Here is a 13,181-nt window from a genome sequence, read left to right on the forward strand (position 1 = left end):
AACAGTGTAATAGAAGTTCTTGCCCTGACCATTTCTCGGTAATAAGAATAACTTTTACATACATATATACACAATTTAGTTGGAGAGAGCGTTCTCCTATCTCCACTCTCTCTCTCTCTGCTCTCTTCTTCACACTAATTTTTTATTAACTAACTTATTAAATGAATGTCACTGACTGTTTTCTTTGTTGTGCATGCATACTGTTTTGCTCGTCGAAGAAAGTTTCAGTTTCTTCCTGGCTGTACAGTTTCCTTTCTCCTGTCCTGTACCAATTCGTTTGTGATATAACTTTGTGAATTCTCTATTCTCCTTAAATTTGATCTCATCAGGTTGATAGAATGCACTCTCAGAGTGTTCCATCATTGTCTTCAGTTGCTACAATTTTCCGGAAAAAAAGCAATAGTTTTCTTAATTTCCTTTTACTTTGTGTTAGGACTTTTTAGCAAGCCTGTAATTGGCCCATGGGCATTACGGGAGAATAATTTTCAAGTAAAGAATTACATTCGTTTTAGTGTTGAGTATTTTAAATTGTTATGAATTAGGCATTTATTTTTATTTTTTATTTTTTACATGTTTTATTTTAGTCACACGCAATGATTTATGATTTTACTGAGGTATACCATGTAAATGTAAATAATGCACTGGAATTGGCCAATCAGAGTGTGCATTATATCGGCTTTAAACACAAACCATATACAATAAATGACTTGTATGTAAATGATATTTTTATTACAGAACTGGATAGGGCAAGAACTTCTTCTTTTGTGAATTTATATATTACTTCCTCTCAGTGCTGTCAAAATGTCTCAGGAGCCTTCATTTCTGATAATCTATTATTTTCCACCATACCTACAGCACAGAAGCTCACCAAATCCTAACTGATAACTAACATGTGTGTATCTCTAGCCTTTGCTGTGTTCTACATGTATATTCTGTTATCCTGCCTTAACTGCTAGAAACAATTTTGACAGAGCTGTTGCAACAGTTTCACTTAAATTGAATTCCAGTAACAGCGCTACATGTAGCAGTGTTATTGAGTATGAACTTTATGGAGGATTTTAAATTTTTATTTTTTTATGATTACAGACAACAACAAAATATACATGTGTATACATAACCTGATGTTGGTGTTGGTTATAAACCGTAGTTCATAATGGTCATCCTATCACAGGTAAGGGGGAAAAGTTCAGAGAGTTTAGAACATTTCTTCCCCCAGCACACCTTCTGTCTACAGGTGCAATAATTGAGAGGTTATATATATATACATATATATATACTAAGAGTAATGTAAAGTTACTGTATAAACTTAGCATTAAAATCTGACATTTGAACGCATCCTTTGCTAAAATTAGTCACAATTTAATTGTTATCACTCCCTGTGAATTCATGGAGATTATAGAGGCAAATTATCACCTAATGTGGAAGTCCTGTCTTCAAGTGAGGGAAAATGACACAAAAGAGTTACAATGAAAGTAAGAAGAATTGTGAATGTTGATATGGTGTGCATTATACATCATGTAAAGGTATTTGGTGAGTGCCAAAGGCATAACATTTCATGTATTACTTTTTCAGGACAAATTATATAAGTGACGTTTTAAAAGGTGTGATCAGAAAAATAATGAGTACATTGTCCAGGCAGCACCAGTTTATGGACGGCATATGCAGACAGTAAGAGGAACTGTAAGCACTACCACGTAAGTTAATTTTATGCTTATGACTTCTTGTTCTTGGATTTTGTGTCATTTCATCACAAGAATAGGTAATGAAAGATGCAATAGTTGTTGCAATATATTTTTGAAGGAAAACTTATAAGTCTGCCTATGCTGGATAACAGCCATGTGTAAACTGAATGTGAAGCAAACACTCTGTTAAAGATGGGGCAGCCCTAAAACCCAGAAACCGGAATCCGGAATCTGGAACCAAAAACCGGAATCCAGAAACTGGAAACCGGAATCCGCAAATCAAAGAAAATAAGTTCTTCAAATACACGAAAATTGTTTTGCTTAGCTTTTCGACTGTAAAAAGTAAGCTGCCAAGTAAAAAGGACCTCAAACTTAACCTTTTTTGAAACAAAAATTCCCCGTCTGTTGAAATCGTGCAACCGTTATTTTTAGTGAGGGCTATGATTATGAGAATCTCAGTAAAGTGCGTCTTAATTTTATTCCAAGCACCTCGAGAGTGTCTAAAATAAGCTTGCTGGTAATTGCCATTTTGTTTAATAAGTGATCTTCAATTTACCAGGAGTATAAATTTATCCTTTATGTCTAGTAGATACTGAACAAGATAGAAAATGTCATAGAGAACAGGATATCCGTCAGTGGCAGCCCCCTGTACATTGATGGTCACGCCCCCCACTTTTGAAGTCCAAAGGCTAACCCATCTGGTCTAAATATGAAATTTGATTTTTCCAACAGATACGAGACCAATTCCAGATTAACACAATTTCCACACTGATACTGTGACAAATCAGCCTTTCATATTCTTGGCGGCCATCATATTAAAACAATTTGTAGAAATGTTGCACACTTACTTCCGTCTGCTTCTCACTTGCTAACAGATCAGACCACATGTTGTTAAAAGTTGCCAGAAACTCACTGCAATAGCCTATAATAGCTTGTTGTTAATGTGCTGCTCACCAGTCTTCTCAGAGCAATTTGATCTAGACAAGAAGCAGGCTCTCACCAGGGCCAGCTTGAACAAAAGATGGGTAACTTAGCCTATGAGCAGGCTCTCGTGTTTGGGCTGGCGGCATGAGTGGCAAAGCCACATGAAGGCTCTTGGTGACATGCCAATGCAGAAAAACACTAGACACCTATTTAATAATAATAATAATAATAATAATAATAATAATAGTAATAATAATAATTGTTGCGGCTAATCGCCGTCGCAAAGTACAGCAACAACGCAGCTCAACAAGGTTGAACCGAAAGCATACATTGACACCTCTGGCAGCGGCTGTACGGTCCATGTGTGACCTTGGAGCACAGCTTACAGCCAGCTGGAATCAGCTGTATGTTGGTTTTTGCTGAGGGAGGAAAACCGGAGAACCCGGAGAAAAACCCTCGAAGCAGAGAAGAGAACCAACACAAACTCAACCCACTTATGGTGTCAGGTCCGGGAATCGAACCCGGGCCACACTGGTGGGAGGTGAGTGCTCTCACCACTGTGCCATCCCTGCTCCCCCCATTTAGCCTGCTCAGACACTAGAAACAGATACTAGAGCCTGCTCGCAGGCTATGAGTAACTCTATCCACCCAAAAAATCAGTAACCCTGACTGGATAGTGATGTACCCAATGGATAGCTTTATGTAGCTTTTGAACAACCGGGCCAGATATATAGCTAAGGGTTGTTCAGAACTAGTCAATAATTTTTTAGCAATTACAGTCTGTGGCTGAAGTAAAGCCAAGAAAATAAATAACAAAAAAATAATTTTTGCTCATATTTATTTATTAGACATTGCTGAAGTGAATTATTTCTATCATCATTCATAATATCTGGATTCCAGATTCTGGTTTTTGGTTCCGGATTCCGGATTCCAGATTCCGGATTCTGGATTTCGGTTTCCAAATTCAGTGTTTTAGGGTTGCCCCAGATGATGTATGTGCATATGTTAATCTTGAATAATCTGAAATTTCAGAGAGTTTAAAAATATCATATCATATCTGTGATGGTTCTGAGGTAGAGGGCTGTTACATGTACATGTAAATGTCTCATGCACAATTTTTCACTCGTTATGATTCAGGTGCAAATAGTTTCTGTATCTGTTGATGTGCGACAATCTACACCAATATTTCAACCTAATAATGTACAGTGTATATTAATTAACCAAATTATGCTGTTTTTAGTTGACCAGTGCTACTACATAGTAATGTGATGTTGAAGGACACAAATTTAGAAACACGCCCAGTGTCAACTTGTCAAATATATGAACTGGCCAGACAGTGTAGATTACAAAATTCTCTGAAAGGTAAGATGTTTCTTAAACATTATTTTGTAATTAATGATTTCTCAGACATTGTTTTCTTCAAGAAAAGATTCATACCCCACATGGAGGTTTTTTCTCTATTAGAGCTCTTGATTCCTGATACTTTAATTTGGAATTTCTAAAGACTGGCCATGAATGGGTGTTGGGTGTGAATATCTTCTGGAACTGCACATTCATTCATTGAGTAAGCAAGAACATCAGTATTTATCCTGACAAACTCTGATTTTCTTCTGGAAGCTGAACTCGTATATAGTTGTACAGTTATATGTACAACCAAACAGCCTGGATGACCCTGTGATTGGGACTGTGCACATTGTTGTTACCCTCAATGTTCCAGTTTCTTGTTTGAAGCAAATTGCATTTGCTCTTGAAAGCAAGTGGCGAAGTTCATAACAGTTATGTAAGTTTACTTTGTATTTCAGGGCAGAGCCTACCACAGTGAAAGTTGGAGTACCAACCCCTAGCATTTGATTTACTACTAACACTCAGTAAACAACTAACAATGAAGTACACTGTATATCAAAGAAAGGAATTACATGCCTGTTCCTGTCAGTCAATATATGAACAGTTTACAGATGGGAAGCCTGTATTAAATCATCAAAGATTTTCAAAGCAACCTTGGCCTGGTGAGATATTTCTGAGGAAATATAAATTTAAGGTCCTTACGATTGCTTATACTGGCATTGATTTTTATTGTAAACAATATCTTACTGAGTGTATTTTTCTTGTGTACTAATTGTTGTAGAACACAGACATCACTGTTATGACAGAGATATTAATTTGTGAAAAGTTCTATAAACAAATGCATCTGGGAACAAATTAATTTATCATGGATGCAGCTTCTGAGAGATCCCCAATATTAATGGAACATACACTGTTCATACATGTAAAAGAGTTCAGTAATTCATTACTTATGATTGTAATGCTTTGTTTGGTTTCTCTGTATTTACAGACAACTTGATGGGATTATAGATTCTGCACCAAGTTCATTGAATAAACTGACTTGGAGGTTCAGTTCTGCAACCCATCCTGTTTGTAGTAATATCATAGCTGCAACATTGTGACGGATACACTGCATTACATTATTAAGAAACACATATTAACTAATTATTTTTAAGTGCCTTTTAAATTAATCAGTTTTTCTTAGAGATAATTTACTCATGGTTTATTTAAATAATTGTCTTTTTGGCTTTACAATGATATTTATTGAGCTTTTAAATCAATTTTGTGATAATCTGCATTGGACATGGCATAAATTGATATTTTACCAACACGAAATGGAGAACTGGGTCTTAAGCAAAGTTGCGGGATTAGCATTTTTGTAGAAAGAAAGGGTTGAGAAATTTGTGACATTCTACAGACAGCCTTGCCATTTGCAATGTCCGATAAGGTTAATTTGTTCCATTCTGTTGCAGAAATAGTGTTCTCTAATTTATAAATTATTTCAATCTGTTGTTTAAATGATTGCCTTATAACCCCATGTCTGGCTTTGGTGCATGTGGGATATTGATGTATTTTTTGTCCATTTTGCTGTAAATTATCTTAGTTGATGTGTCAATCAAAACATATCTTGAATATGCTGGGCTCTTCTGACAAATGTACCTATGCCTGATAACCTTGGAGTGCATTTGGTTGTGTAGTGCAGGCAAAATACATGTACATAATATAACTTCCTCTTAGCTTACTGATAATTATTGGTATAATTTAATCATAGCAAAATTAATTAATGGAACCGAACAACTGCTCTTGTAGTCGACAATGCCAGTCGAGAAAAAGAACAAATCACATTGAAATTGAATAATAAAACTATTATTAGAAGCCTATGCACGTATTCATGATCAGCAAAAAAATATATATATCGTAATTACCATTCATGGAGGGTGATTTTGCTTATTGCAAACCCTTCCAGCAGGAGGAGACTCCATACAATAGTGAAGATGGCTAAATGTACCTTTGGGGACAAGTTAGAAAACAAAACTTTCCAACTTTTCACATATGTATACTGTTTTGGTATTTTTGTGAGATTTCATTTGGTAGAGATTCAGGGACTGAGTATATTGTAACCACTGCATTTCAATCAGTCCCCACAACAAAAAAATGTGTAAATTTCTTTTGTGTGGGAGTCCCCATGTTAACTAAGAAAGAATGTAATGATTAATAACAATGCTTTGTCTTTCTGAATAAGGTAGGAAAACACAAGAAATGCCACCAAAAAGCACAGAAGACAGTTCTGTCATGTGATCAAGATTTTTGGTGGCTTCCAAGAAATCCTTGAAATCATGGTTCTATATTTCATAATCACACCATCTTACACCTCGATCTGCTAATGTAATACTAGTTCCGGCTGAAACTATTAAATCATTCGCAATTTACCTCATACATGTTGGATTATTTTCATTAGTACCAACATTCAGAAAGATAACTGAGGAACTCCGCTTTTAGGCTGGTCTAAATCTATATATTTAGATTCAGCTTGATAGTAAGGCCTAGAGGACACAAACAGAAGAAATGATAAACATGGTCATCCAATTTCCTTTGTTTGCGTCCTCTAGGCCTCGCTGCCAAGCTCAATTTTAATATATCGAAAGTGGTCTATTAAATACGAATGCATGTATTAAAAAAAACGGCAACACGACTACATATATTATTTATTGCTTCACTATTTGGTCATGACAGCAAAACGATGTAATGAACATGGAATCGCGTTCTCAAGATATTGGACATTTTTATGTAACCCGGAGAAATTGACACGCCAGTTAAGCGAGTCACTTTGTAGGAAGGACAAAAAATAGGATGGCTGTAAACAGTTTTAAAAGCAACATTCCTCTACGTCTTACCTAACAATTTCAGAGTAACACAATCCTTATGGATATTTCCGGGCGATGCCCCAATACCTTTTGTGCCAACTTTACAACAGAACTCAGCTTTATCGTCATTCTGCTGCAGATTGATCAGTGTGAAGGCTGGTGTTCTATTTGTTGCCATACCAACGCTTCCAATAAAGTTTGAGTAAATTACTACGCCCACATCGTGACTGTATTTAATCATGTCATCGCCATTTCGAAGCAGAAGAAAATAATCAAACCGTTCATTTGCGGGTACAAGTGAAAACCTCCACTCCAGTGTTACGTTTTCGCCGAGAATTCCTTTAACAGTCTCAGGAGGTTCCTTATTCCAGATAAATGCTGAAAGAGGAAAATAATTCTTTTTAATGAACTCGGCTCTAGCTTTAGTTATCGAATCAAGAACAAATAATCTAAACGCCAAGTCGCATACCTGATAATGGTAAAAACAGCAGCATCGCGAACACAATCACAAGACAGGCTTTCATGTTTAGTAAGAAGAGGAAATCGTTGACACGTTCGGCAATAGTCAGGCTATAGGGCTGCTTTTGGGGCTGTTTCAGTGCTGCATTCGAATAATAACAAAATCACCAAACGAAGGATGCAGTATCCGGACGCTTTGGAAAGACTCTCGAACCGCAGACAAAAGAATATTCAATACCTTCTTTGCCTTTATAATTTAGTTTACTCATTTCCACTTGACAATGTTAACCCACTAATCGGGTTAACTGGTATAATCCACAGTTTAGGAATGTATGGATTGCAGAATTTATATTGCGGTAAAGATGAGCTTTTAGGCAGAATATATTAAACAAAGCCTCTCAATACCCTGTATTTTCGTGTCACTTTAGAGACCAGTCATTATTTATCGCCTGGCCGGGGAGGAATCGGAGGATTTTTGGGGGATCATTTAATCTTTAGGATAAAAGAAGGGAGGAGAGGGGGAGAGCCCAAAAGGGGGGGGGGGGGGGGGGGCAAACAATAGACTGCAAGGCTGATACTACGTGAAAAACGTTTCGAGACACCAACATGACAAGAACCGATAAAGTAGGATCGCAACAGTGGACAGCTGTTTTGCCCTTCATGGGGCTCGTCAGCACTGCGTAGCGAAGATATGTAACGCCAGCCCAACAGCCAACGCACATAAATTGCAAAATGACCCGTTCACTATATCAAATGTCACATGCACATACAGACTTGGTGGATGGCCATTTACCATTCTAAAAGGTAACTTTGCAGTTTCCAAGCACTTGAGATGGTTGAATTGCTGGTACGTCAACTGACATCAGTCACCGTAGCCGCCTGTTCCGGTTATTAAAATTTGCACGCATGCATGCATATAGCAATAAATTAAGACTTACAGACAGAGACGTTTCAAGAAGAAAATATTATATCTAAAAAGGTGAAACAGCGCTACTTGGTGAGTCTAATTTTTATGATCATAAACAACTCATTTTCCGTAACATTTTGCACCCCCCCCCCCCCCCGCCAAAAAGAAAAAGTGCATGAAATCACACCTTTGGCAGTCTACAATTTCAAAAATTCCGTGGGGGCATGCTCCCGGACTCCGTTGGTTGGCTTGGCCCCTCGAGGCCTCGCTTTACGCAGCCTATTATGCTTTATTGCACGCCTTTTAAAACTTCTACTAAGAAACCTGACCAGATATCGGTCAGTATCCAGACCAGCTGAAGATACGCATCAAACTGAGACTGCGCCATGGTGGCTTTATTATATTGTACGTGCATCATAGTTAGAAATATTACATCTACGGTTCCTTTATAACAACAACAAAAAAACACTATACGGCTCACTATTTTGGGTAGCAATGACTCGACAAAGACCAGGGGGCATGGGCTACCTGTGGCGCAAGGTCACTGAAAAAAATGAAAAAGTCAGGCCAGGCAAATTTAACTTCAAGGATTAAACACTTTTCTACTCTATCCATTGCCCGCAACATGAAGCACAACTCTTCAACTCATCATGCTAGTCCAGAAGAATGTCAATTAAGGGCTGCACGGCTTTGACATCAGTGTTGTTTGAACCAATCAGGTTCTAGTTTGGTTTTCATTTCAGCATTCAATAAGGAGCAAGCATGTTTCAGAAACAACTTGGCAATCAGAAAAAGGAAGATCCTCCCTATTAATTATTTTTTTCTTTAGAAGAAACCATGCGATCTGTCCAATGTACTGATAGTTTCAGAAGTTGACAAAGTATGTTATAAATACATTACACACTGGTTAAGTGATTCATTTCAACTCCCTCTGCTAATAAAGTGATTTATGTTGGATGATTTTTAACTGGTTGTTCAACAGTTACATTTACATGCAATGCTATAGTCGCCTAGAACTGCAACAGAAAAAAAGGCAAAATGTCTGATGAGAAAGTGGAAGAGGGATTTCATACTCTTTAATATTGTTGTTGTGTTGTTCATAATGTTGTTACCTTCCTGTTGTCACATAAATGTATTTCACTTGTGCCTAAATTGTTATAGCAATGAAATAAAAAGTAAAACAATCTGCATTGAGAGAACTTGCTCGAGACAAACAAGCAAGGAACTTGAGTTGCACATACGTGCTCCATCGCCTGATATGTTAACTTGAACTGCTGGAGTTTCATCCCATGCTCTCATTGGTAAAATGGAGTGGAAAAAATTAGCTAAATACCTTAAAAACATGAAAGCTGGCCTTTAAAAATAAATATATATGTTGATATATTTTATATATCTGTGCAAAAAATGAGATAGTAATGAATGTTCTAAGCCGCACAGTTGTTTTCCCAAAGTTGTTCTTGATGCCAGTTTACTCAAATAATGTTAGCCATTAAAAATTACCAAAATGCTGGTTGGGACGGACTAAAATAATATAACAATAAAAAAAATAATTAATTGATTATTCAGGAACAAAACTTAAACATTCAGGCTGTTGTAAAACAGGCTTCTAAAGGTCATATCTTTGAAGGCCCAGTCTGTATTGTAGCCTCCCTGTAGATGCCAAAGTATGCTAACATTCTTTAACCTTACCCTGTTTGTTTAATGCCAACCGAAAACAAAAGAATTGGTCAGGCTTTTTGGCGCCAGCACGTTCCAACATTACGTGCACAAAGACACTTATTAGGCTGATTTAGTAACAGGACGGGAACGTCAGATGACGACTGCAGGTCGCGCGGATTAACCTGGATTCTGTTCTAATTTGACCATATTTGGGTATTTGTACTGCGCGTGCCGTCGTCAAGTGACGCTCCCGTTCTTTTGCTAAATCAGCCTATTGCCAAGGAGCGCGAGGTCAATACGTAGACGCAAGCTATTTGTTTGTGCACGTCTTGGCTTTAAACTAGATTTTACTTCAGTCTCTACTTTGTGATTTGCCTCGGACCTGGGGCCCGTTTCTCGAAACCCCCGGAAACTTTCGGGGCCCGGAAAGCCATAGCAAAATCTCGAACCTTACGATTACAGAGCTGTTTTAGTCACGTCTTCTTAATATGAACAGAGGTTCCCTACATACAAGAAGTTTCAGGCGTATACATCTCTCCGCATTTAGATACAGATGAACTAAAAAATTCTTTACGGGCCCGAAAAGTTTCCGGGGCTTTCGAGAAACGGGCTCCTGAACTCAAACAATGACGAGACAAAAAAGGCAGCATAAGTTGCAATCCGAGAGGGTAAGAGATGATTTAAGGTTATATGATACCTGTAGGTACGCTTTTGTACATTGTGACTTTACTTCCGCACTAAAATGCTCTAACTAAATGCTCAACTTTCTCCACTATTTAAAATGTCCCATCTACCAAGCGAGAAGTCACTTCAATGCTTAATGCTCATTGCACACCAGCTTATTGTATTAGTTAATTTTACTGATTAATTCAACAAGGCTTAAATAATGGACAGAAAAAAAAAAAAACATCATTCATCCTGACTTTGACGATCTTTGCTCCTAATTTGCTTGATTTGATTTGTGAAATGCTTATCTAGTTTCACTTGTCACCTTCACCATTAAAATGCTCGCGCCTCAGTGAAATGTTCGAAAAAATGCTGGCATCATGTCGGGCCATGAGCAAAACTAATACCTAGAGTTCACGTTTTCCGGTTGGTCTTAGTTGTTATACGAGGCTGAGCCTATGCAGTCATACTGCAGCTGTAGCTGATCTAGCTACAACAACCATATGGCATAATTTAGTTTCCGAGGATACGATATGCAACAGCCCGCTGTTAACTGCATTAAGTGTAAATATACTGGCGTTCTATCACGAATGCCGTTCTCTCATCGGCTACGCTAGTCACTTTTTATTCTGTTGTAGAAAGTGAGTAGCTTAGGAATGTGCGCTTGTTAACAAAATGGCGGCCGATCCTTTGTGATTTCGAAGTGGCTGTGAAGGGAAATTTGGATGAAATTTTGAACAACTAGAATACTTATACTAAAACAAAAAGGAGGACAACTCAATCATGGTCCTTCCGGCCGACAAAGGACGCGCTAGCGTAATCCTGGACGCTGACACATACCACGCAAAAATGTCAGCGCTAATTGATTCCGGACCGTACCAGCTGCTCAACAAAGATCCGATAGACCGCTTGACCCGGAAGCTATCTGAGAAGCTGCTAACCCTGAAACGGAGTGGACACATATCAGAGGCGGTTTATAATAAGATCAGACCTCGACACAAACAACCACCTAGGATCTATGGTTTGCCGAAGATCCACAAGGCCGACACACCGCTTAGGCCAATTGTGTTGTGTGTCAACACCTTTGCATACGACCTGTCTGCTTTCTTGGCTAACGTATTATCTCCTCTTGCAGGTAACTCGAACTTCACAGTGAAGAACTCAACTGACTTCGCCTCCACCATCGCCAGTGAAGAGATCCAGGACTACGAGATCATGGTGTCTTTCGACGTAGAGTCACTGTTTACCAACGTACCGATCGAGGGCGCCGTACAAGCCGCGCTACAAAAAATGGAGAACGACGCAGGCCTGGCTGACCGCACGACACTTACACCAGTTCAAATCGCGGACCTCTTGAATTTCGTATTAAGATCTACGTACTTCCAGTACAATGGATCGATTTACGAACAACGAGACGGCACAGCCATGGGGAGCCCTGTATCCGCGGTTATTGCTAATCTCTACATGGAGATATTTGAAGAACAAGCAATAGAGTCCGCACCTTGCAAGCCTAAGATCTGGAAACGCTACGTAGATGATACTTTCACCATCCTGGATCGGGATAGAGTTGACGTCTTCCTGCAACACCTGAACAGTCAACAACCATCAATCCGTTTCACCATGGAGATCGAGAACAACAACAAGATCGCCTTTCTCGACACGTCAGTTTACAGAGAACCTGATGGCCCCCTTACCACCAGTGTCTACAGGAAACCAACACATACTGATCAGTACCTAGCGTATGATTCACACCACCCTCGTTCAGTAAAGCGCGGTATTGTGAAGTGTCTGTACGACCGGGCTAAACGTCTCGTCACCAAACCATCAGTAATCGCTGGAGAGAAGAAACATCTGTCATCTGTACTTGTTTCTAACGGATATCCCTCCTCTTTTGTACAGAAGATCACAAAGGCACGAACAACCCCAAGAAGAGAGCCTGTCGCGGAATTTAAATCCACCGCCGTTTTACCTTATGTCCAAGGAGTTTCGGAGTCTCTCCGCCGCTGCCTAGAACAACAAGGCATTCGCACCGTCTTTAAGTCCGACACGACACTTCGGTCACACTTAGTGCGACCAAAGGACACCGTCAACCCGGCTAAACAAGATGGTGTTGTCTACAGGATTCCCTGTGAGTGCGGCAAAGTCTACATCGGGGAAACAGGGAGATCTATGCAGGAGAGGATCAAATAACACGACAGGGATATACGACTCGCCCGAACCCAGACCTCCGCCGTTTCTGAACACACCCACGAGACCGGCCACTATCCTATCTGGAATGAGGTCAAGTTTATTGATCGAGATCCTCACTGGTACACACGTAGGGTCAAGGAAGCTATTCACATAAGACTTCACCCTAACAACATCAACAGGGATAGTGGAATTGAAATTCCTGAAGCACGGATACCCACGATCAAGAAACACAACAACAGGAGAACGGTACAACAGCGGACCACTGAGGGAACAGCTACTCGCCGGAATAATGGAACAATAGGAGGATCGAAATGCACCAATCACAGCCGACCTTTGTGATATAAATGATACCGTGCAATCAGTCGACCTTATCGCCTGAAGAAGACAGAGCACTTTTTCCGTGTCTACATAACCTCATCTGAGCACGAGGAGGGTTGGGAGAATTCGAGACAGTTAATCAAACCCGAGACGCTGTCGACGGTTTGCATAACTTTTTTGATAATTTTC

At 39.2% G+C, this 13,181-nt stretch overlaps 2 protein-coding genes across 8 annotated transcripts in view; one reads left to right on the forward strand and one right to left on the reverse strand.

Moving 5' to 3' along the window:
* The window catches only part of LOC145492316 (neural cell adhesion molecule 1-like), a 32,114-nt gene that overhangs the window by 17,028 nt on the left and 1,905 nt on the right, over positions 1-13,181 (reverse strand). Inside the window, exons 1-2 of one of the 2 annotated variants that reach the window (XM_081471742.1) lie at positions 7,263-7,765; positions 6,824-7,171 (exon numbers count right to left, since the gene is read on the reverse strand). The exons of the other annotated variant lie outside the window; for it this stretch is intronic. Of the exons in view, the coding sequence (XP_081327868.1) occupies positions 6,824-7,171; positions 7,263-7,317 (403 nt within the window). The 5' untranslated portion in view covers positions 7,318-7,765. Of the gene's footprint in view, positions 1-6,823; positions 7,172-7,262; positions 7,766-13,181 lie in introns of those variants that run through there. 2 annotated transcript variants of the gene reach the window in all.
* Positions 1-13,181, forward strand: part of LOC145492513 (uncharacterized) — a 49,498-nt gene that overhangs the window by 9,640 nt on the left and 26,677 nt on the right. For 2 of the 6 annotated variants that reach the window (XM_081471974.1, XM_081471975.1), the window contains 2 exons: positions 1,087-1,694; positions 3,847-4,377. The exons of 1 other annotated variant lie outside the window; for it this stretch is intronic. The gene's annotated coding sequence lies outside the window, so the exon portion shown is untranslated. Of the gene's footprint in view, positions 1-1,086; positions 1,695-3,846; positions 4,378-4,408; positions 4,613-4,938; positions 6,817-13,181 lie in introns of those variants that run through there. 3 more of the 6 variants (XM_081471978.1, XM_081471977.1, XM_081471979.1) reach the window with 3 other exon arrangements.

The sequence above is a fragment of the Orbicella franksi genome, chromosome 7 (genome assembly GCF_964199315.1).
Source record: "Orbicella franksi chromosome 7, jaOrbFran1.1, whole genome shotgun sequence".
In the NCBI taxonomy this organism is placed as follows: Eukaryota; Metazoa; Cnidaria; class Anthozoa; order Scleractinia; family Merulinidae; genus Orbicella; species Orbicella franksi.